This window comes from Pogona vitticeps, chromosome 2 (genome assembly GCF_051106095.1).
Source record: "Pogona vitticeps strain Pit_001003342236 chromosome 2, PviZW2.1, whole genome shotgun sequence".
NCBI lineage: Eukaryota > Metazoa > Chordata > Lepidosauria > Squamata > Agamidae > Pogona > Pogona vitticeps.
In genome coordinates, this window is record NC_135784.1 from 27,227,773 (window position 1) to 27,253,523 (window position 25,751).

The 25,751-nt window shown below is 43.1% G+C and overlaps 2 protein-coding genes and 1 pseudogene across 2 annotated transcripts; all 3 read right to left on the reverse strand.

The window, feature by feature from the left end:
* Positions 1 to 4,271: 4,271 nt before the first annotated feature.
* LOC140703683 (vomeronasal type-2 receptor 26-like) lies at positions 4,272 to 9,267 on the reverse strand. The gene is made up of 2 exons (XM_078386847.1): positions 9,096 to 9,267; positions 4,272 to 6,591 (listed from the first exon to the last, which is right to left on the reverse strand). The coding sequence occupies exons 1-2, from the start codon at positions 9,265 to 9,267 to the stop codon at positions 5,681 to 5,683; spliced, it is 1,083 nt and encodes a 360-aa protein (XP_078242973.1). The 3' UTR covers positions 4,272 to 5,680.
* Positions 8,882 to 11,747, reverse strand: LOC140703684 (vomeronasal type-2 receptor 26-like). The gene is made up of 3 exons (XM_078386848.1): positions 11,713 to 11,747; positions 11,299 to 11,590; positions 8,882 to 10,930 (listed from the first exon to the last, which is right to left on the reverse strand). Exons 1-3 carry the CDS (start codon positions 11,745 to 11,747, stop codon positions 9,977 to 9,979), a joined length of 1,281 nt encoding a protein of 426 aa, XP_078242974.1. The 3' UTR covers positions 8,882 to 9,976.
* Positions 11,748 to 12,001: 254 nt separating this feature from the next.
* On the reverse strand, positions 12,002 to 12,156 carry LOC140705217 (U1 spliceosomal RNA; annotated as a pseudogene).
* Between the last annotated feature and the right edge of the window lie 13,595 nt (positions 12,157 to 25,751).

Consider the following 25,751-nt stretch of genomic DNA (forward strand, 5'->3'; position numbering starts at 1 on the left):
GAGCGCAAGGGGTTTTTTGTGTAAAACCTCAAATTGGTGTACGGAATGGAAGAGGTCGTCCAGGTGAATATTGAGAAAGAAGATAAAGAAGGGAGACTGCTGGGACCCTTTAAAATGGCTCCTTTGGAGACATTGAGGGTTTTGTCATTGGGATTAGTGTCAAAAAGGCCTAAAGCGAGTTAAGGCTAATACACCTCTTGTCCTACTCAGAGGGAGCATCGGTTAATGACACCATCCCTCAGGAGCTTTGTACTGTGCACTACACCTTCTTTAATGAGGCGGTTCGCATGGTACGAAAGTGCTGTGTGGGGGCAGAGCTGGAGAAATGTGATTTAAAATCAGCTTTACAAATTTTGCCATTTCACCTGCAGCATTTCAACCTGTTAGGAATTCATTTTCAGGGATTTTTTTTTACATCGACAGAGCATTACCTATGGGCTGATCAGTTTTGTGCACTGCATTGGAGCGTTTCAGCTTGTTTACTGAGTGGAAACTTAGAGTAGGGCGGGCTGTAAGTCTACAGCCCATTATTTGGATGGTTACTTTTTTATGGAGAAAGGAATACAGGAAAATGTAGATTCATTTTAAACACTTTTCAGTCCATAGCACAGGAGCTAGGCTTACCCCTGGCAGAGGAAACTAGATACTGTTCAGCAAATATCGAGGCTGCCTAATAACAAATTAGCTGGCTTTAAGATTAGGGCTAGATCCACAAAATGTTGACATCAACATTTCCTGAGGCAAGACTTTGCACTGATATCTTTGAGTAGGTCGGGAATGGTTGTACACAGGTCTATAAAGTACCAAACGCCACTTCCCAGATTTCTTTTTGATGATAAAAATGGGGGTATTCCACTGACTGGTGGAATACTCTATATGTCCTTGATCTAATTGCTCCTTAACTAAGGCCTCCACTGCGTGACAATGGCCATTGATCAACCCAGACAGGTGGTCCATGGAGCCAGGTTAATGGCAAGGCTGTGTCAGATTGCATAGAGGCCTGTATTATAAATTTGTCTGCAATTTTGCATTCACCTTTTTCAAGAGATCCCAACCCCAGATGGAAAAGGGAATATGCAGAATGGAAGGAGTGATTGTGATTTGTCTAGGAGAGTCACCTAGACTGTCCAGAATAATGGGCTGAAGGCTTTTCTGGGCTTGCTCATAGCCTCCAACTCCCCAAATGTCCTTCACTGGCTGGGTGGGATAGCTTTCTGGCTAGTCTTCCTTTGCAATAATGCTAACATCAGCTCCCATATAGGAATGCCAGATACATTGGTACAAAAAGGAGGACATAGAAAGACAAAAAGGAGGACAAAGGAGGACATATTGAATGTTTCATTTGAATCCACTTTAAACCCACAATCAATACAACATTAGTACAATAGCTGCCAAATAAATGTCTCTTAGTGAACTGACCAAGAAACAGTCATGTTAAAAATTAAAAATAAATTCAATTGAGTCTTTTTTTTTCAAAATACCGGGGGTGGGCGGGCAGGTGGGGGAGGGGAAATCCAGGGGGAAGGGGGTCCCTCCACCTGTCCCCCTCCCATCCAAAATTATAACATAAAATATACAAGAGCCTTGCATTTGACCTTTCCCTTCCTGACGGAGGACATTAGGCTAAAAAGGAGGGCATGTCCTCCTTTTGCCTGACATCTGGCAACCCTACTCCCATATAAATCAGGCCTTTAAGGACAAGCGATCCCATTTTAAGAGGGAGTCGGGGCTGTGCATGCTCAATGGTAGTTAAGGCAGCAAATCGAACCAAAACTCCCATTACGAAGGTTGGTAGAAGGACCCATCTGTGTTAATGGAAGCAACAACAATTGAGTGATAGGTTCACCTGCAGGAAGGGCCTGTGGTATATTATATGTGGTTTGAATAATGAGAGATCCCTCATAATCCCCATCAATGACGCCTGGTACAACAAATAAACCCCATGCAGAGATGCTAGAGCGGGGGAGAATGAGACCCACAGTGTCTTTGGGAATTGGTCCATGATGTGCTGTGTTAACTTTGTAGACAGTGAGAGGGAATTGATAGTCGACCTCTTCAGCCGTGATCAAATCATGATCAGCACTGTTAACAGTATCATGTCGGATTTCTTGAACTGGGGTAGTATTCACTGAGTTCCCCCCTCTTGACCTGGGGCTGGAAGTCCACCCAACTTGGAATTTCCTGGTGTTGGAACAGACTGGCATTAATTGGCTGAGTGATAACCTTTCTGACACCGGGGGCATTTCCCCCCCCTCCCCTTGCAATTCAATTTTAAAAAAAATCTTCTGTAGTTGTGTCAAACTATCGTTATTTGAGATAGCAGACAATGCAATGGGGATGGAGGGGAGGTGGGTAAGAGCCTTCGGGACCTAGAAATAAAAGGGGAGAATAAAGATTTTCAGGGGTTTAAATTTATTCCTTCCAATCTAGGTTACAGGGCCGAAAATGTCTGACAATAAGATTTTGCTCTGGATTCAATATATACTGGTTGTTCTTCTAATATTACAAACCAGTGTTTTTTTTAAAAAAACAGGGACGAAGTATTTTCAGCCAAATTGCTTTTCTCTTAAGATAAAGACCTAAGGTGGGGGTGGGGAGGCTGGGCAACGGCCAAGGAGAACGTCTGCTTGAAGAGAAATTTCTGTGTGTCGTCCTGCTCTGAAGCTGTTTAAGATCTTCTTGACTCGAAGCAACTCTTTCTATAGAGAAAGAGCAAAATCATTTGGGCCCCTTAAAGACTAAATCTCTCTTAATGTGAACTTTTGTGGATAAATCCTCTTCCTCAGACAGAGAAACATTTACTTATTTATTTAATTTTACTTTACCTCACCCAATTAGTGGCCATGCCACCAAACTGGGTAGTAAACAAAGGACATACAGTAATATATACGCAGAAGACCCATAACAAAATTAACATAGGAAAAGCAGGAGGTGGGGGGTGGGGAACATCAGTTATAAGAAAAAGTGACTTAACAAATACTGCAGTAACACTAAACGAAATAAATTGTTATGTAAAGAGTATAATATTCAACAGTGGCAGATGACATCAAGTTCACAAGCACAGGGAAAAGAGGGGGAACCTGATTACTGGCGACAGGATGAACCTGTGGCAAAGCATAAAAAGTTTGTGTGAACAGCCAGGTTTAATCTGTCTCCAGAAGCCAAGGAGGAATTTGGAATTTCACTCCACACGGGGCAGCCACCTCTAGAGGGTTGCAACCACCACAGAAAAGACACAGTTTTGGGGGATGGGGCAGATTTCTGGGCCTCCCTCAGGGTTGACACTTACAACATCCCAGTAGAAGAGGTGTGGGTGGCATGAGGAGATATTTTGAGGGAAAAGTACTCAGAGAAGTAGCAAGGTCCTGAGCTACCGTGTTTCCTCAAAAATAAGACAGGGTCTTATATTAATTTTTCCTCCAAAAAACGCATTAGGGCTTGTTTGGAGGGGACATATTTGATGTACAACAATCTACATTTATGCAAATACAGTCATGTCATCTTCTTCTGGTTGCTGCACAAGGCTGGAGGGCTGGGTTTCACTGAACTGGGGCTTATTTTTGTGATAGGGCTTATATGACAAGCATCCTGGAAAATCATACTAGGGCTTATTTCAGGATAGGTCTTATTTTTGGGGAAAGAGGGTATGAAGGGCTTCCAATGTTGTCATCAGCACATTTGTGGAATGTCCTGCAACCCATGCCCTAAAGAGGTTGTCTCGTGTTAGATGCTCTGCAAGTTGCCACAGGTGGGCAGGAGCTGGAGGTTGCTGCTCTGCCTCCAAAAACTATTTTTAAAGAAGATTGTAGGATCAAGTACCATCCTGAGTTTTGAGCATCAAATGCTTCTTGCTGTTCAGCTCAGGCCTAAAAACAATCATGTAATATTTAGCATGAGAGGGGGTTGTCAAAAAGTATGGAGCATAAAAATGGCTTTTGAACCACCCACAAGGCCTCAGTGTATTGGCAGCACTGGAGATTGAAACAGCAGCGCTCAGCGAGATCTCCTGTCTGCTGAGCCTTTGCAGTAGAAATAGTTGGTGAAGGTTTGTGAAGAAAGATGGCCAATAGAGCTTGTCCTTCTTTAAGGCGTGTCTCCAAAATCTTCCATTCTGTTCTTGAAGGAAGGACGTCAGAGCAACCACACATGGTGCCACTGGCATTCAGGCCATGTGAGGGCCCAGGCCTATATCCCCATGCTTGTCCCTGGCAACAGAAATCTGTCGGCATGTATTGTCCTACAAAGTGCCCCATGAACTTGATTCTTTCTTCTTTTTTCTTTATCTATTTTTACTTTACTTTTCTGGTTTTCACGTTTTCATTTGAATATTTGTGTAACTTTGTGTTATGTAAATTGTTTATATTATATTGGAAGCCGCCCAGAGTGGTCGCATAGACTAGATGGCCGGGATACAAATCATATAAATAAAATGAATAAACAAACTACCTTCCACTCAGTCATCAAGGCTACAGTCCTAGCGAATGTCATTCTCTACTCTTAAGTCCCTTCCCACTTACACCTACTTTAATAAGGTTTTCAGGGTATGAGGTCACATGTTGATGGAGTGGTTCTATCTTTGCTCCCTCTGCCAAGTCTATAGTGAGTTTCCAGGACTGAGCAGGGATTCGAACCGGTATCACCTGGTTCTCACTTGGACGCTTTGTTCACTCCACCAGACTGGTTCAAAGCCCTTCAGTGGGTGTTGGTGGGTGGGTGGGTTGGATCAAATATCTGGAGCTCTGAGAGACCTTTCAAATTTCACACATTGCCTTAGAAGAAAGATATGTTGGGGGCATTGTGGAATCATAGAACCATAGACTAATGAAGTTGGAAAAGGCCTATCAGGCCATGGAGTCCAACCTCTTGCTAAAAGTACGAAAGCAAATCAACTGAACATGCAACTTTATTCAGCCAATTGGAAAATATACAAATATGTTGTAATTAGCAAGTGATTATGGTGAGTACAGGTGGCTAAAAGAACACAATAGTGAGAGATAAGTTATCCTAAAGCAACCCCTGATATGATTGGGTAAAGGAAATATAAATTAAGGGAAGTGTTACTATGTTCTTTGCAGTTCCTTGTTTGATTGTTTTGGTGAATTTCTGCCCCGGCAACTACTGTATGTTAAGTTCCTGAGGACACTATGTCAGTTTGTATAGCCATCTAAATATATTTCTCCCCATGCATTCCTGCTATCGGTGTGTGATTCCTGTCTTAGGACTTTGCAAGGAGAAGCTTCTGCTAAATCTTTTAAAGCTAACATTCTCCAACACTTTTTCCCCTTGTACGGTGCAAGGAAGACAGAGTCATACATTCAGGTTTCCCCCAAACAAAAATGATTGGAGCAGCCACAGACTCTGCCTTGTACACCCTTCAGCTCTAATCTTGCTTAAGCCATGCCTGACCACAGTCTTGGTGACTTTTAGTACAGATCATTGGCACACTTACCGTAGAGAAGGAAATGCCCACTGAAACTACTCAAACTTTCAAATCAATCATTTTGATGCATTTTCCTGTACTAGGGGACAGAATACCTTCATCTTTCTCTTTCCTTCTAATAATTCCTCTCAGTGAATGTGAAATTAGAAAATACGTTGATTAGGGAAATACACTAGTTCATTGTAAGTACAGAAGAAAAATAAGTGTCATTTCCTCCCCCCCCCCCAAAAATATGAAGGATCAGTTATCATTCTGGGTTTTCAACATTAAATGCTCCTTGGCGTTCAGGTCAGGCCTAAATACAATAATGTAGCATTTGGAGACAAAGATGCAGCCCAATAACCCCAGACTGGAGGAAATGATGGCAAAGACCTGCACGGCCACCATGTACTTCCCTTTGGTGCTCAGGTAGGTGGGCACAAACGACACCCAAACGCTGCAGAAGACCAACATGCTGAAGGTGATCAGCTTGGCTTCATTGAAGGCCCCAGGCAGCTTCCTGGCTAGGAAAGCCAGGGTGAAACAGGTGGCAGCCAGAAAGCCCATATAGCCAAGGGCACTATAAAACATCACGACAGAGCCCTCGTTGCACTGCAGTATTATAAGCCCAGGTTGGGAATGCATGTCAGATTCTGGGAATGGAGGGGAGATGCCCAGCCAAACAATGCAGATGCCCACTTGTACACTGGAAGAAGAAAGGACAATGGAGTTGGCCAGAGTCTTCCCCAGCCATTTCCTCATCGTGTTCCCTGGCTTAGTGGCCATAAAGGCTACCACTACCATGACGGTTTTTGCAAACAGGGAAGAGATGGCAACTGAGAAGATGACACTGAAGGCAGTTTGTCGGAGAAGGCAGGTCACTCTCTGTGGCTGGCCAATGAACAGAAAGGGAGACAAGAAGCAAAAGAGGAGGGAGCCGAGGAGGACATAGGTGATGTGCTGGTTGTTGGCTTTGACGATGGGCGTTTCTCGGTGTTTCACGAATATTCTTAACACCAAGAGTGTATTTAGGGATGAGAGCAGGGCCAAGGAAGTAAGGGAGATCCCCAAAGGTTCTTCATAAGAGAGGAAGCTGATAACTTTGTCAACGCATTGATCTTGTTCCTCATTAGAAAATTGCTCATCTGGACATTTGTCGCAGTCTTCTGCATCTGGAAAGAATTACAACACTTTCAGCATTCATATAATCCATCCTACATCAGTTATCATCACTGGTCTTTTTCATTTATTAAAAGGGAATGGGGAATATATGGCCTCTCGATGTTGATGGTTTGTAACTGCCTTTAGAGAGATAAAGGTTCATGGGAAAGGGAGTCCAGCATCAAAGGGAGGTCAGTGTAAAATGGGATTTATGTGAAACAGAGTATATGAATTGCTGAAAAACACAGTGAGGATAGGATGGGGAAGGGGGCACAGCCTGGTAAAGAACAGGAACAAAAGCAGTGTCGGCAGCAGCCCAACATTCTGCCTCTGATCAATAAGATTCCAGATATAACGAACTGCACAAATGAATAGAACGTTGTAGGGATGGGAAGAGAGGGTTTTTCTATTAGTGCATTTTCATCATAATGGCTATATACATCCATCCAGCTAAGAGGCAATATGAAAAGCAAGTCCAGCTGCTGAGGGCAATGATAGCAACGGACTGTGCCTTCCTTGATGGTATCTGGGTAGCTACCGTGAGAAACAGGGCGCTGGACCAGATGATGCACTGATCTGCTCCAATAAACGTCCCCTTATGTTCAGTGCCTGAGAAGCAATGTTCCATCTAATTTCCGCTAGTGCTATGCGATGGCACAACTGGGGTACCACAAGGCTCAATCTTGCACCCACCATTAATGACTTAGATAAAGGGGTGCATGAAATGCCTCCCAAATTTCCAAATGACACAACATTGGATGGAGGAGCTAATACCTCAGAAGGCAGGAACAAAATTCAAAAGAATCTTGACAGGTTTTAGCAATGGGCTGAAAACAAGAGAATGAAACTTTCCAGGGATAAGTGCAAAGTGGCTGCAAGAAAGGCCAATGATAGTTTAGACCACTGGTTCATAACCTTTGTTGCTCAGATGTTTTTGGACTGCAACTCCCAGAAGCCTTCACCATCAGTTCTGCTGGCTGGGTTTTCTGGGAGTTGCAGTTCAAAAACAATTGAGTAATAAAGGTTAAGAACCACTGGTTAGACCTCATTAACAGAAGTAGTGTCGCCAACTCCCATGAGGTACTGGAGGACTGAAAGAAAAATTAGACAACCATATGTCAGATTTAATTTGAATTGAATTCCTGCATAAAGCAGGAGTTGAAATCATTAATTGTCTTGATTTTCGATCTGTATTCTGGTATTCCTTTCCAGGGCTCTCTACAGCATACCTGAGTGTTTTCCATTTTATCTTCCCAGTTGTTTGGCATGCATCTTTAATAACATCTAACCAGATTTGAACTCTGCTTTCCCCACTCAAACTGCATACTTTAGCTCATCCAAATGTACCGAATTGGTTGAACTCTCTTACAAAAGGTTGAATTCTCTTACACGAACAGACATTCCTCTCAAACCCCACTTCTATGTATTACTGTATCATAGAGCAACTATCTCAGATGCTTCTGGAGAACCTTCTACAGTGTGTGAATGGACCCTTGCCTTAGTCCTCTGTTTTTTTTCCCACCAGGTGGTGGAAGATTACCTCACACACAGTGGTGATTTTCTACCACAGGCTCAAGAAACCTGGCCCTACACATCCTACTGGGGCCAAAAGGCATAGGATGCTGACTTCCTTTTTGGTAACCCTCCTTTTAAGTCCTTTAGAAAACAACAGATGTGGGATTTAAAGTGAAAAGCAGAGAGTACAGGTGAGTTCTGCTTAATTATGCTCCTCCTGATCACCTCTTTCGCCCTGGAGTCACCCACCTTCCTGAGTGGAGATGGTTCCTCCTGCACACGGGGCACAGCCATAGCAGCAGGCGGGCTCTCCCTCCTTCACCAGCTTGACATGTCCCGGATGGCAACTTTTGGTGCATCTAGAAAAGGGCATCGTCTGGGCATCAGGAGAAGCAGCGTTGAGCGAAAACATGCTAGTTAGTAGATTCATTTCTGCATTAGTGGAAATTATTTCTGGAAGAGTTGAGATCTTAAGGGGAGACCTTTAATTGCATGCAGGGTTTTATTAACAAGTGACACCCTTCCTTTTTTCTATTCAGGATGGTCTGGAGACCAGGCTGGACCAGGCTAAGTAGGGTTGCTTAAGGTCATGTTGAGGTCCAGGATGCATGGCATATGCACCTCAAGGGGATCCATTTGGCTAGCATTCCTTCAAAAAAACAAACAAATAATCCCCACAGCAGGAAGTCAGTCTTTGTGTTGTGCAAAAAAGAGAATTGCCGTCCACAACTCTCCAAGAGCTCATATGTCTCCTCTGTCTCCTCTTTGTGGATGATCCCCACATACGGGACATGATTTACTATAATCTTGCAATTAATCTTAATAGAAGGTACAGAATATGAGTAAGGGAAATGTCCTTTTGGTACAGGAACACTCTTTTCATATCCAAGATACCGTAGGAAAAGCATAAGGAAGAAAATGAGATAGAATTTTTAAAAATCAAGAGGAAATCAAGGGATTGAAATGAAACAAGTGGTTTCTCCCACCTGGTTAAACCAACTGGACCATCCAATGGCATTTTCATCAACGGTCACCTTGATCTCAGGGGAGTCCTGTCTCTCTATACGCCCAACCTCTACTCCGGCAGTCGACTTGTTGGGAAACATTAACCAGTTCACGATATGGAAGTCGGCTGCCAGCTCCCCATTCTCATCCAAATAAACTCCATTCATGGCAATATTGTAATACTGGACATTTTTAAGAAAAGGATGAAGCTAAAAGGACAAGCAAGCTCATGAGGCAATCAGGAAATCCTGTTAGACATCTTGGCCCTCACCATAATTACTAGGGATTTTTTAAATAATATAACTAGATCACGTAGAACTTGAAGTCTGTTAGCAAAAGTGACTAAACTGAGACAATAGTATTTTGAGCACATCACGAGAAGAAAAGACAAAATGAAAGAATACTGGGATAAATTTAAGGCAACAGGTAAAGGAATGGTGCAAATAGGAGGTGAATTTACCCAATTAAACAGCCCATTGTCTTGAGTTTGGGAGAGCTGAGCTGGGCTGTGCAGAACAGAACATATTGGAGGTCATTCATTGCTGGAGAGCCCTTAAAGCCAAACCAACATCATAGAATACAAGAAGCAAACCTAAATCCTCTCCATTGCATCTAGTAAAATCGGGGGTGGGGTGAGGGAATCCAACCAGAATGGCTGCATATCTGAGCCTGTTCTCATTTAGAAGAGGCTGATACAGGCCATGAAGCCCTAAACCATTCCCCCAACTGGGCAGCTGATACATAAATTCTGTAGAGACTGAACCCTATAATATAAGGAGACTCCAGACTTGTCTGTGCAGCTGAGAAGCAGATTGGTGAACTGGACATCAAGAGAATTCTCATTTTAACAAAGGATCATTTCACCACCCTGACTGATCACTGGAAAATGGAGAATGGTTCATTGGGACAACAGATCCCACACAGAAAATCTGCTCCCACTATCACAGGACCCTCACAGATCTTGATTTCAGCAATTAATAACGGTTTTCCCTGGAACCTTCTGTGAACAGAAAGGAGTACCTGCCATGGCTGGATCCTTTGAGCTGCCAGGCTATGGCCACCCATTGTCTTCCTCCAATTTGATTGGGAAAGGTGTGCTGCATGCAAAGACTGTGTCACAACCTGGATGGCATTGTAAATGCTGTAGCTGTCTTGAGACAGGATCCTCTCGATCACATCCTGGGGCAGATTGTCCCTCTTCCCTTTCTCAATGCACCTCTTCCAAACTTTCACAGACAACGTATCTCTTGGAGAGAAACAACGAAATGCTGCCCTCCTTAACTGGGCATTATTGAAGAGAATCGTCTCAAAGTCATTATATTGTGTCCCTTTGTTGGTCTGGATCAAGAAGGACAAGTAAACATGGGTGAACTGGAGATCAAACATTCTGAACAACAATCTCACGGTAAGATCCTGCAAAGCTGTTGCAATCCATACTTTTCCCACAGGGGATTTTTTTAACTCTTCAACTCTTTGAATTGTCAATCCAAGATACAACATGGCCTGAGAGTCTACTTGACAGACAACAACATTGACTTTCGTGCTGCTAAGATTGGAAATCAGAAGTGTTCTTCTGACAAAAACCCCTATGGGTATTTTGTTTGAGAAAGCAATACATATGCCGTTCTTTGTGATCACAGCAGAGAAAGTGGCCATAAATCTTTCTCCGCTTTCATTATCTGGAGCCAGGAGGCCAATCCAAGTCCACCTGAAGTGCAGGAGCAGTTTGACAATCCCCAGGTAAGGAGGCTCCTGATTTGGGACTGCTCGATAGAAAAAAGGGTATTGATGTGTCTCGTTTGGTATTTGATTGACGAAACGATAACTGACCTAATGAGAAAGAAAGGGAAAAAAACACAGACTCCTGAGATGATCTAAAATGATTTTTACTAACTGCTGTGTTGCTACAGTAAAGGAATGCACCTCCCTCTGTCTAAAAACAAAACTCATATCATATAAATGAAAACTCCGGGATCTTCATTATTGGTTCAACATCAAAGGGAGTAATAAAAATAATGTATATCCACACAACAGCATCAATAACACTTTTAATATTTATATCATCTGTCTTTATATCATCTGTCTTTATATCATCTGTCTTTCACCCTCCCTGACATTGCCTTCCCCAATGTGGCAATGTGGCAATCTATAGAGATTTTTAATAATACAAGGCGACTCACCCTCTACCCCTTTCATACCTGTGGGATCTTGTAGATGTCCAGTATTGTTGAAATCTGGTTGGACATTTCTGAGTCGGCCCCTTCCAGAACCACCGACAAACTAGTCTGCTTCCCACAGAGGTAGTTTGGAACATGCTGCTGCCCCACAGACAGCAGGTCCACCAAAGCCTCCGAAGTCGTCCTTGCACTGAAATGATTCTCATAGATGTTGTAGCCCAGAGTGATATTGGGTAAAAGGGTTGGGTTCTCATTGATCTCACGAACAGCAAACAAGAAGGGCAGGATGTGCCAGAATGTCGTGCCTTCTAGACTGTTACAAAAAGGGGACTCATCAAGTACTGTACAAGGAAATAATGAGACTTCTTGGGAAGTCCTAACCTTCACATACATACACACACACACACACCGTATTTTTCGCTCCATAAGACGCACTTTTTCTCTCGAAAAAGGTGGAAGGAATAGTACATGCGACTTATGGAGTGAATACAATAACCCAGGGTCCAGCCACCACCACCCAAAAGCCTCCCACTGCCATGCCAGGAGGCCTCTGAACTTGCAGCAGAGACTGCTTGCTGTTCAGACCTCAGCATTCTGCACTGCTGGCTTTCCAAGATCTGCTCCCTACAGCTCAACTGGAAAACCAGGAAGGCAAACAGGCCTGTGGCAGCAAGCAATGCAAACAGCCAATGACCAAATGAGAAGGAACAATTCTATAAAAACCAGGGGAAACCCAGAAACATAGTCCCCCATTTAGGCAGTTGATTTTCCCACATTTGGGGAAATCACAGGGGTCAGCTCATCTGAAGTGCAATAGATGAGCCTTACCCTGGGAAAACCACTCTTACAAGAATGGTATCTTCCCTGCCAGGTCTGAGTCTGAATGGCCCCTAAGCCTCCTGGCCCTTTGTGTGCCCTGCCCTCAAAAGGCATGGTGACCGCCTGGCTGCACCTCCTGATCAGAACAGGGTTGCACAGCCCCAGTGCTGAAAGAGGCCAGGAGAGCTCCTCAGTCCCACAGGACCCCCATCAGGGGCTAGATGTTCCTCCCACAATCCTCCAGTGCACATATATTAGCATACCTAATATGTGGGGAAGGCGGGGAAAGCAGGGGAAATTGAAACTTTCAGTTAGTGAAGAGGCTGCTTGTCTGCTTCCTTGCTAGTCCAAGCAGTTAGAGAGCTGCTTGTTTTTCTTTATAAGCTTCTTGTTTTGAGTTAAACCCTGTTTGGATTAAAAGGTGCTCCGTTTGAGTTGAAACCTGCTTGCCTGGGAAGTGGCTGATCAGCTGTTAGGTGGGGAAAGGGCAGGAACGGAGAAGAGCAGAAAATGGCTGCCGTCTGCAGGCTGCCTGCTGGCATTTAGCTGTTTGGGGCTCTTTTTTGTTGTTCTGGGGTCTACCAAGGCACCGTGAAGAGCCAGGCTCAGTCTACAGTACCTGGTAAATGAATTTCTTTTAGGTTTTTTAAAGTTTCTGACCTTTTTCAATGTATTTCTATGGGAAATTTGGATTCAACTGGCAAACTTTTCAACTAGTTCTGGGCATCTAATAGAGAATGTATTTCCAAAGGGTGTTGCAGCAAGGAAACTAACTGTGCCTCGTGACTTCTAAGTAGATTACAGTACCTGCTTCCTGATTTCAGTTACTATAGTTTGTATTCAGTTTTTTTGGCTGGTCAAGAACATTGTTCCTGGCTTTGTGTGTTGTGCCTTGCATGCTATAAACGTTCAATTATGTCAGAAAATGGAGATTTGGTCTTATGCTGAGCATGTGCTACTGCTGGTGAATGGGATCAGGTTAAGCTTTGTGTTGCTGTTCTTTTGCATAACCTAAAGTAAATAAGGAAAACCAGCTGTTAAATAGTTTAATTCCACTATTTATCCTCCACACAACTAAAAGGGACCTCTCAATGCAGTGCCCAATCAGACAAACCATTTCTAATTTAATATAGGATTGAGCTATAGATGGGCAGAGTTGCACAACAATCTCATCTGTCATTTCTATAAGCATGGGGAGGAGGTGGATGAAAGGAAATGTAAAATATAGGTAGCGTGGTATAGGTCTTATCACTGGCTGATAATGGTCTATATGTTCTTGAATTAAATTTATGGTACATGAGTACACAAAGCTTTAAGTCTCTCCATTTGTTAATGACAGTGGTAATGGTTCTTAATGCCACTGTTGACTGCTGTTCACTTTACATGGTTCAAATGTTATTCTGTTATAGTGTATTAAATATTTTATTACACTATTTGGTTCAGAATATATTTTCCCTGTTTAACCCCTCTAAAAATTATGTGCGTCTTAAGATATATTCCAAGAATGAAAAGAAATAAAGGCCACTTTCTTTTACTGCACACTAAGTTTGACCTTCACAACAATTCTGAATTGCATACAAAAGCCTAAAAATGGGTCCCAACTACCTATCGTGCACGGAAGAGAGGTCTCCTTGAGATAAGATTCGGACCCACTGAGGGAAGAAAATGCAGGAACGAAAGAAGCAGGCTGCAATCTGTGCCAGTTGGAGTGAGTTAAATTTCAGTGTGCACAAGGTTTCTTTTACATCCCACAGTTGGCAGCTTTGCTTTCATTGTTTCATAAGTTAAGATGGGATTCCTCTGCGGTCTGACTTCTCCAGTGGGGTCATCGCTTTCTGCAATAGGTTACCTGCAACTTCTCTTACTTCCTTTATCCTCCTATTCTCCTTTTCTGCTTTGTTAAGCTGCATAGAAGTGAGTAATTCAAGCAAACATCAAGGCTCAGTGGAGATTTGAATCCAGATCTCCCTAGTGCTAGTCAAAAAACGTGTTGCTTATATACCGCCCCATAGCACTTCAAGCACTTCCCGGGAGGTTTACAAGTAAATTATGCAGGCTACACATTGCCCGACCCCGAAAGCTGGGTAATCATTTTACCAACCTCGGAAGGATAGAAGGCTGAGCCAACCTTGGGACAGCTACCTGGGACTGAAGCCCGGCTCTTAAGCACAGTTTTGGCAGCAGTACAGCTGTTAAATCACTGCGCCACATGGCTCCTGCATTCAAGGCTACATGCTGGGTCTCCTCAGGTACAGGAACACACTACACATCTGGCAAAGACCACAGAGTAATTTCACCTGCTCTTGGATGAACACCTAAATGTGGTGAGGGAGTTTCAAAGGGTTGTGACAATATAATATAATGAGGAGAGTCCATTGTTGTCAGGATCATAATTGGTCACATCAGCAGGTCATTCTACTGGCGATGGAGGCAAATAAATTCCTGAACGGCAGCTTCTAGGCAGCAACATTACTGGACGATGTCATTACTGACAACAGCTGCGGCACTCAAAGTAACTTTTGTTGCTGTGCAAAAGAAGGCAATGGTGAACCACTTAGGAATGTTTCTCGCTAGAAAACTGCACAGTCAGGAAGGCTCTCAGTCAGCTGGTAGGGAAAAGCAAAAGACAAGGAAGAATAACCCTGCTACTAATGAAGCAACTAGATTAACGTCGCCACAATAGCTGGTGGCTGATGCACAGCAAAGTCTGATGCCGTAATTCAACTGCAGTTGGACAATGGGACATGAGAAATAGGAACCAAGGTAAACTGGAAATTGTAAAACAAAAAATTGAACATTCAAAAATGATAGCGCTTGGTGTGAATGAACAAAAATGGACTGGAACTGGATATTAACCATCAGAAAACAACTTATTTTACTAGGCATATGAAAGAATCAGAAAACAACAATACCTCTAATGCTAAGGCAAGATGACGCTGAGGAAGTTAGAGATATGAAGCAAAGAATTATACCATAACATCAGCCAGATGTCTTGGGAGAACTTTTAACATAAACGGCATTCACATCTAAGTTACCAGCACAGATGCTGAAGAAGAAATCAAAACCTGTAATGAAAAGGTCCAGGAAGAAACTGACCAGAGATTCCTGAGAATCATAGATGATTGGAAGACATAAGGATGAACCAAAGCAGAACCAGTGGTTTTCAGATGCTGAAGAAAAAGAAATCAAAAGCTTTTATGATTGACCAGGAGGAAAATGATCACACATATCAAAGCACAACGTGCTGACAATCATAGATGGCTGGAACACACAGGTATGAACCAAAGTAGAACCGAGAGTGTTACAATGGAAAGAAACCAGAGATATTATTAATGAAGAATATCAAAGACATACTGTATTGATTATCAAAAGAAAAGCCAAATATACAATAGAAGAAACACGTAAAATAGTTACGGACAGATCAAAAGCAAAAATCTATAGAAATAGGGTAAGGATAAATAACCCTTACAATACTCAGTGCAAAGAAATAGTACAAGAGAAAGGGGAAAACAAGAGATCTCTTCTATAAGACCAAAGAAGTCAAAAGGAAATTTAAACCTACATTACGAATGCTAAAAGATCAACAGAAGAACATAACATCTCACCAGGATGAAATAAAAAGAAGGAGAAAGCAGTATACTGAAGACTTCTACGGAAGATCCTCAAAGCAAACAGATATCAATTGAAAAACCTGTAATTTCTGAATATAAAGTGAAAGTCATGCTCAAAGTGCTTGGAAGAAAGAAATCACCAGGATTGGATGGAATACCTATAAAATATTTGAAGTAACAGAAAAAAATAGGTGTGCATCAATAACTTGATTGTCCTGATGGACAAGACTCAATGCTAGGACAGAATGTGGAGAGAAAGAATGTTTTTCCATAAGCAGATGCATAAGAAAAGTGTTTATCTCCATATCTGTTCATTCTGTAATCAGCTCATTTTATATGGAAAATTAGACTGGATTCAGATCAAGGAGGATTGAAAACTGGTGGGATTAACATCAATAATTAAAAATATGCCAAATATTCAGGTAGAAAGCAGGAATGGCTTGAAACATAAGCCAATGAAATGAATACCGTATTTTTGCACTATAAGATGCACTTTTTTACCACAAAACGGGGGTGGAAAGTCTGTGTGTCTTATGGAACGAAGAAAACATTATTTTCCCCTGTTTTCTTCTGCTAAAAATTTGGTGTGTCTTATGGAGCGGTGTGTCTTATGGTGAAAAAAATACGGTAAATAAAATGCTCTCAAATAAATGCAGTTGACCATTAAGAACATAAAGATGAGAGCTACAGAAAACGTATGTTGCTTTAATCTTGACATTAAAGATTTTCAGATATTAGAATTGTAAATATTTTTATTACCAGTGCATCCAGTCAGCAAAAAAGACTGGAAACTGCAGCCAAGAAATCTGAGGAAGGTTGAGATTGGATGATGAAGAAAACTGATGTGAATATTTTTTTAAAGAATAATAATATAGTGCTGAACGATAGCTTTGCTGATACCCTGGATGGTTAAAAAGAAAACTTGTGAGCCCTAGATCAAATCAAGCCCAAACTGTCTCTCGGGGGGGGGGGAATGATGAACCGGCGTTTGTCCTACTTTGAGCATGTCATGAGAAGACAACAAAGAAAAAGCCAATAATACTAGGAAAAACTGAAGGCGGTAGAGAAAGAGGAAGAAGGTGGGGCTTCATAAAGGATGCTAAAGGTTTGACGTTCAGAGTGATAAGCAGAGGTGCTAATTATATGACATTTTGGAGGCCGCTCATTCATGGGGTTACCATACGTGTGAGGCTACTTGATGGCACATAAGAATAACGAACACACCTAGGAACGCTGCAACTCCCAAACCCAGAAACAACCTGACCAAATAAACTGGATCTGGGACCACCTGTGTCCACAGCCCTGGCTCTCCTGCTGGGGCTTGAATCTTCCAGCCTCTTTCCTGGGGTTGCCAGCAGCGTCACTGAAACAAGCGTATTAATCAACAGAAAGAGTTAAGATACTGTTCTACTAAATACTAGGGTAAAGGGAAAAGAGTCACCTCTTTTATCCCCCAGCATTCCCCACATGTGGAACTGCACAGATTTCAACTCCACCCAAATCCATATTCAAGTGGCAAAGATCACCTTAATGCTAACATTTAAAGAAGAGAAACGTTTAGAATATGACTAGGCATAAAATGTGCCCATAATCTCCACCCCCAAACAAGCCCCATCAATTCAACAGCAAAGACAAATACAGAAGTGGAAAAAAAATCTTAACAACCATTTGCTTTTATAAAAACCAACTTTTCCAAACAATCACTTTCATTACAGAGGTCACAATGATTTTTAGTTACACAAGATGCTATTGCATCAATCATTTCGCCTATCATTTGTTCATCTGAAACTCACATAGCGAGTGTCCATAGAAACAGAATAAAATTGCAATTAAACTTCAGAGGTGGGGAGGCTAAAAGGGTTTGCTCAGGTAGCCATGAAATAACTCAAGGTACCTCTGCATTTCTGAACCACCCCCAGAACCTGGTTTATTAAGGGAAACCTGCAGGAGAGGGGGAAATACATGATTCTCTAGAACCAGATAAGAGAAATCTCCTTTTTGCCCTGAGAAAATTGGAAAATGTGGCATCAGTCACCATTACTTACACAATAACATTGTTGTTGGGAGAACTGTAGAAATGATACGGCTGTAATATAGAATTTGCGGTCGTTATGATCCCAGTAATCTGGTAATCTCCTGGCCTGTAATAATTAAAGAAAGTCTTTCGATCTCTGATCTTCTTCCAGGGGCATTGTCTCGTGATCCCCAAATGAAAAGCACAGGGTGGCAGCATCAGCATCAGCATCAGCAGATACCACTGGATCATGGTGGAGATGCTCAGTAAAGCTCTTTCCATCCTCTCTTCCTCGGTTCTCAGAGCCAACTTGTTAGAAGCCAAACCCTCCCCTCAGGAGCACGACTGCAGTGCCAGCCTCTTCTCTGATACAATTGGGTATCCGGGATGCCTTCTCTCACATCTGACGGGGATATTAGCTTCAATTAAAGCTCACTCCGGCACAACCCTCACCTTTCCTCAGCATCAGCCCCAGATGCTCAGTGGCCCAGGTGGTTTTTATGCACTAGCTTTTCCAGGCTTTGTACAGAAGAAGTTCCTGAGTTCCTCTGAGGCTCTCACCTGGGATTCAAAGGAGGAAAATATCCTTTGCTGAGAAGTGTAATAAATCACTGTGATTTTGATAATTGTTGGGTACAAAAATCACTTCTGCCAGGTCAGCTCGCTTTGCAGCTGGTCCCACGGACAGCTCCAGAGCACAGGCTACTTCATGGGTCCCAAAAGGAGTTTTTCTGGCATGTTTGGCTGTCCTTCAGGGAAGACAAAGGAGGCCTCCATCTTTTCATGCCTCAGGGAGGCCACTGACCATAGGATTCTGTTTGTGGAAGTCCAAAATGCTGGGGCCAATGCTGAGTTAAAACTTCATCAACACAGCTCACCTTGTTCTCCCCCCTCATTCTCTCCCCTTCCCCAGCGGTCGGTGCTGGGAAGAGATTAGTGGTGCTTTATTTATTTATTTATTTATTTATTTATTTATTTATTTATTTATTTATTTATTTATTTATTTATTTATTTATTTACTTACTTACTTACTTACTTACTTACTTACTTACTTACTTACTTACTTACTTACTTACTTATTTATTAGACTCCCAAAACGCCATCACTATGTTCAAACATGCAGTTTGGAGGATGGGGTATGCCGTACCCCCAGGTTGCATTACCAGCCCAGTTTAACACCATGGGTGGCGTGAGTGTGTGGCCATACCCGTCTGTCCCTGACATGGGTTATAATACCGTGCTTCTATGATCTTTTCCATCTGGCGATTAATCAAGGCCATTGGGTGATCACTTCACCCCAGCGACTGAAGAAAAAAATATAGAAGGATCAATATCTGGATTTTTTTTCAGTTGCTAAATAAAGATGTGGAAAAGAAGCACGTGGACAAGGAGGATGATAAGGACAAGGAGAGGCGTAGGATGAAGAAGCAGGATAGGACATGGTCCAACTGGTTACCAGGATTCTTAATTTACGCTGGGGTGATTGTTAAGGCTTAACCGTGGTGAACACAATCCCTCTTCCAATATCTAAATTTGATATACAGGGCGTATGTAGATTTTGCAGGGGAGGCCTGGCTTCATTATGACGAATCGTTTTGTATGAGTGCGATTTCCCCAAATCTTCATTGGGATGAGCCACTGCCAGGTCTCTGGATGTGGCACATGACACCAGCCATACCCAATTTGGGGAACAGGTTTGATAGTGGCCATTTGAACAGAAAGGTCACCCTGAATCAGAATCCCCGCGTAGGAGTGGGTCAGGTGGTTCAACCCCTCCTGCTTTGTTGGGAATACAATGCCAAGGGCGCTTGCACTAGAAAACCATGATGTTTCAGGCATGAGTGTTCAGCATGTGGGGGTCATCATCTCACCACCTCATGTTTTAGAGAAGGGGCCCAGTGTCAGAATAAGGGCCCAGGATGTGGTTAATTGACCCAGCCCAATTAAGGATACAGTTCCGGAAGAATGGTTGAGGGAGTATCCCCACAGAGAGGATGCTAGTTACCTGTTGGAGGGATTCAAATATGGCTTTAGGATTCCGGCAACTGGCGAGCGCAAGGCGTTTTTTGTGTAAAACCTCAAATTGGTGTACGGAATGGAAGAGGTCGTCCAGGTGAATATTGAGAAAGAAGTTAAAGAAGGGAGACTGCTGGGACCCTTTAAAATGGCTCCTTTGGAGACATTGAGGGTTTTGTCATTGGGATTAGTGTCAAAAAGGCCTAAAGCGAGTTAAGGCTAATACACCTCTTGTCCTACTCAGAGGGAGCATCGGTTAATGACACCATCCCTCAGGAGCTTTGTACTGTGCACTACACCTTCTTTAATGAGGCGGTTCGCATGGTACGAAAGTGCTGTGTGGGGGCAGAGCTGGAGAAATGTGATTTAAAATCAGCTTTCCAAATTTTGCCATTTCACCTGCAGCATTTCAACCTGTTAAGAATTCATTTTCAGGGATTTTTTTTAACATTGACAGAGCATTACCTATAGGCTGATCAGTTTTGTGCACTGCTTTGGAGCGTTTCAGCTTGTTTACTGAGTGGAAACTTAGAGTAGGGCGGGCTGTAAGTCTACGGCCCATTATTTGGATGGTTACTTTTTTATGGAGAAAGGAATACAGGAAAATGTAGATTCATTTTAAACACTTTTCAGTCAATAGCACAGGAGCTAGGCTTACCCCTGGCAGAGGAAACTAGATACTGTTCAGCAGATATCGAGGCTGCCTAATAACAAATTAGCTGGCTTTAAGATTAGGGCTAGATCCACAAAATGTTGACATCAACATTCCCTGAGGAAAGACTTTGCACTGATATCTTTGAGTAGGTCGGGAATGGTTGTACACAGGTCTATAAAGTAGCAAACGCCACTTCCCAGATTTCTTTTTGATGATAAAAATGGGGGTATTCCACTGACTGGTGGAATACTCTATATGTCCTTGATCTAATTGCTCCTTAACTAAGGCCTCCACTACATGCAGCTTTTCTTTAGACAATGGCCATTGATCAACCCAGACAGGTGGTCCATGGAGCCAGGTTAATGGCAAGGCTGTGTCAGATTGCATAGAGGCCTGTATTATAAATTTGTCTGCAATTTTGCATTCACCTTTTTCAAGAGATCCCAACCCCAGATGGAAAAGGGAATATACAGAATGGAAGGAGTGATTGTGATTTGTCTAGGAGAGTCACCTAGACTGTCCAGAATAATGGGCTGAAGGCTTTTCTGGGCTTGCTCATAGCCTCCAACTCCCCAAATGTCCTTCACTGGCTGGGTGGGATAGCTTTCTGGCTAGTCTTCCTTTGCAATAATGCTAACATCAGCTCCCATATAGGGATGCCAGATACGTTGGTACTAAAAGGAGGACATAGAAAGACAAAAAGGAGGACATAGAAAGACAAAAAGGAGGACAAAGGAGGACATATTGAATCCACTTTAAACCCACAATCAATACAACATTAGTACAATAGCTGCCAAATAAATGTCTCTTAGTGAACTGACCAAGAAACAGTCATGTTAAAAATTAAAAATAAATTCAATTGAGTCTTTTTTTTCAAACTACCGGGGGTGGACGGGCAGGTGGGGGAGGGGAAAGCCAGGGGGAAGGGGGTCCTTCCACCTCTCCCCCTCCCATCCAAAATTATAACATAAAATATACAAAAGCCTGGCATTTGACCTTTCCCTTCCTGACGGAGGACATTAGGCTAAAAAGGAGGGCATGTCCTCCTTTTGCCTGACATCTGGCAACCCTACTCGCATATATATCAGGCCTTTAAGGACAAGCGATCCCATTTTAAGAGGGAGTCGGGGCTGTGAGTGCTCAATGGTAGTTAAGGCAGCAAATCGAACTAAAACTCCCATTACGAAGGTTGGTAGAAGGACCCATCTGTGTTAATGGAAGCAACAACAATTGAGTGATAGGTTCACCTGCAGGAAGGGCCTGTGGTATATTATATGTGGTTTGAATAATGAGAGATCCCTCATAATCCCCATCAATCCCCATGCGGAGATGCTAGAGCGGGGGAGAATGAGACCCACAGTGTCTTTGGGAATTGGTCCATGATGTGCTGTGTTAACTTTGTAGACAGTGAGAGGGAATTGATAGTCGACCTCTTCAGCCGTGATCAAATCATGATCAGCACTGTTAACAGTAGCAGGTCAGATTTCTTGATCTGGGGTAGTATTCACTGAGTTCCCCCCACTTGATCTGGGGCTGGAAGTCCACCCAACTTGGAATTTCCTGGTGTTGGAACAGACCGGCATTAATTGGCTGAGTGATAACCTTTCTGACACTGAGGGCATTTCCCCCCCCCCTTGCAATTCAATTTCTTAAAAATTTTCTGTAGTTGTGTCAAACTATCGTTATTTGAGATAGCAGACAATGCAATGGGATGGAGGGGAGGTGGGTAAGAGCTGCTGCAAATTAAGAACAGACAGGTGGAGGAGAGACCAACACACAAACATGGAGAGCAGCAGCTTCTAGGCTTGGGTAGGAAGGAGTGCTCTCCTCCACCAGAATGCACCCGCCACCTCCTGTTTCTTCCTTCCAAGGCAAACGTAGTGCTTGTACAGTTCACTAATGAAGAATTGATTCAAATTAATTGAATTTTACATCAGACTGAAAATGAACAACCCACTGGAGGTACCTCAAAATAATTCGCTTTCTGACAAAACGCATATCCTGCGGGGAAAACATGTGTCCGGAGCGTCCTTGTGCATTGTGTATTCATCCTCCCCCCCAAACTCATTTAAACATGCTGAACCTGATTCAAATATGGGTTCCCTTCCTACTGTAACCATATTCTGGCTTGTGTCATTCAAATGCCAGCTCCAGAACAGAAGAGTTCTAACTCCAGTCCTCTGAGGATGCCGGCCACAGAGACTGGTGAAACATTAGGAAGAAAAACCTGCAGAACACAGTATAATGGCCCGAAAAACCTACAAAAACCATATTTCATTTTTTTCTTTAAACTAATGGAGCGCTTCCTCTCCGCCTTTCCTGTCCCTTTCATGTTCTGAGGCTTGGGATGCTGGTGGGGAGCCTTTAACAGTCAAAAACTGAAGTCAGAAGACTTCTGGTGGGATCAGGACCTCCACCATCAATTCAGCACCCATACGTGACTATTTAAGGCTTCCTCCCCCACATCCCAAGGGCAAAAGGGAGCCTTCGGGACCTAGAAATAAAAGGGGAGAATAAAGATTTTCAGGGGTTTAAATTAATTCCTTCCAATCTAGGTTACAGGGCCGAAAATGTCCAACAACAAGATTTTGCTCTGGATTCAATATATACTGGCTGTTCTCCTAATATTACAAACCCGTCTTTCTTTTTTAAAAACAGTGATGAAGGTTATTTTCAGCCAAATTGCTTTTCTCTTAAGATAAAGACCTAAGGTGGGGGTGGGGAGGCTGGGCAACGGCCAAGGAGAACATCTGCTTGAAGAGACATCTCTGTGTGTCGTCCTGCTCTGAAGCTCTTTAAGATCTTCTTGACTGAAGCAACTCTTTCTATAGAGAAAGAGCAAGAACAAAACCATTTGGGCCCCTTAAAGACTAACTCTCTCTTAATGTGAACTTTTGTGGATAAATTCTCTTCCTCAGACAGAAAAACATTTACTTATTTATTTAATTATACTTTTACCTCACCCAACTAGTGGCCATGCCACCAAACTGGGTAGCAAACAAAGGACCTACAGTAATATATACGTAGGAGACCCATAACAAAATTAACATAGGAAAAGCAGGAGGTGGGGGGGAACATCAGCTATAAGAAAAAGTGACGTAACAAATACTGCAGTAATACTAAACGAAATAAATTGTTATGTAAAGAGTATACTATTCAAGAGTGGCAGATGACATCGAGTTCACAAGGACAGGGAAAAGAGGGGGAACCTGATTACTGGCGACAGGATGAATTTGTAGGAAAGCATTAAAAGTTTGTGTGAACAGCCAGGTTTAATCTGTCTCCAGAAGCCAAGGAGGAATTTGGATTTCAACTCCACACGGGGCAGCCACCTCCAGAGGGTTGCAACCACCACAGAAAAGACACAGTTTTTGGAGGCTTCTGAAGGAGTGACATAGAGTGTGCCGTCCTCTGAGGAGAAAAGCACGGTAGAAGAGAGTGGATGTGCTGAGGAAGTGTTGATGGAAATAGATCAGACAGACGCAATAGAAGAGAGATCATCAGAGGTGTGTCTTGTCGATGAGGGGGGGAGGAGTTAGATCTGATAATCTGGGAGGAGATAAAAGAAGAGGGAAATGCGCGGGCTTTCAGACTTTGGCCTGACGTTGATCCAGAAAGATCAAAGAGCCGAGGGGTTCAGACCGAGCCCATGCTCATATTTGGGACATCGGTTAGTGCTGTAGCCGGTTTCCCTAATTTAGCCACGGGAGGAGGTTTACTCCCGATCCAAAATTACCTGGAGGTAGAGGAAAGACTTTTGATCCTTTAGAATGGACTGTAACAGTATATCCGCGAAATCACCCTGGCGGAAGGAGGGTAATACACCCTAGTCCGGAATGCCAGAAGAAACCCTTGGAGGGTGATTGGGCGAGGCACCCTTGTTGTGGCACGGTGTGTGCTGTCTGGAGTGCCCCCCTGCATCCCATGACCGACCACGAGAGATTCGGACCAGCACCTTATTAGGGGAACAAGAAAGACCACGAGATGTACGTTCCAAGAGGTATCATTTATTACCTGCCAACTGTTTACAAGACCCGTTTGATACAAATGAGTTGAGTTCTGTTAGTAATAAAAATGTTAATGTTGAACTATATGAAGAGCCTCCGTGTCTCTTTCCCGCCTTCACCACCAGCGCTCCCCCGGCCAGGGAAGAACCCAGTTACAGGGGTGGGGCAGATTTCTGGGCCTCCCTCAGGGTTGACACTTACAACATCCCAGTAGAAGAGGTGTGGGTGGCATGAGGAGATATTTTGAGGGAAAAGTACTCAGAGAAGTAGCGAGGTCCTGAGCTACCATGTTTCCTCAAAAATAAGACAGGGTCTTATATTAATTTTTGCTCCAAAAAACGCACTAGGGCTTGTTTGGAGGGGACTTTTTTGATGTACAACAATCTACATTTATGCAAATACAGTCATGTCATCTTCTTCTGGTTGCTGCACAAGGCTGGAGGGCCGGGTTTCACTGAACTGGGGCTTATTTTTGTGATAGGGCTTATATGACAAGCATCCTGGAAAATCATACTAGGGCTTATTTCAGGGTAGGTCTTATTTTCGGGGAAAGAGGGTATGAAGGGCTTCCAATGTTGTCATCAGCACATTTGTGGAATGCCCTTGCCCTAAAGAGGTTGTCTCGTGTTAGATGCTCTGCAAGTTGCCACAGGTGGGCAGGAGCTGGAGGATGCTGCTCTGCCTCCTGGGCCATCCCTGATCTTAGGAGATGGATTCATGGCACCGAAGGGAGTCTTTCAAATCAGCCGTGTGAGTTCCTATGACCTAAGGCCATACTAAGGGATAGAATACCTTTATCTTTCTCTTCACCACCAGTTTTCATCTCAATGTATGTACGAATGTGAAGTGAAGAGAGATGTTAATTAAGGAAACACCTAAACTTCGCTATAATTACGGCTGACAAAAATTGCCAAAAACTATTTTTAAGGAGATTGTAGGATCAAGTACCATCCTGAGTTTTGGGCATCAAATGCTCCTTGCTGTTCAGCTCGGGCCTAAAAACAATCATGTAATATTTAGCATGAGAGGGAGGTTGTCAAAAATTATGGAGCATAAAAATCGCTTTTGAACCACCCACAAGGCCTCAGTGTATTGGCAGCACTGGAGATTGAAACAGCAGCGCTCAGCGAGATTTCCTGTCTGCTGAGCCTTTGCAGTAGAAATAGTTGGTGAAGGTTTGTGAAGAAAGATGCCAATTAGAGCTTGTCCTTCTTTAAGGTGTGTCTCCAAAATCTTCCATTCTGTTCTTGAAGGAAGGATGTCAGAGCAACTACACATGGGCCACTGGCATTCAGGCAATGTGAGGGCCCAGGCCTATATCCCCATGCTTATCCCTGGCAACAGAAATCTGT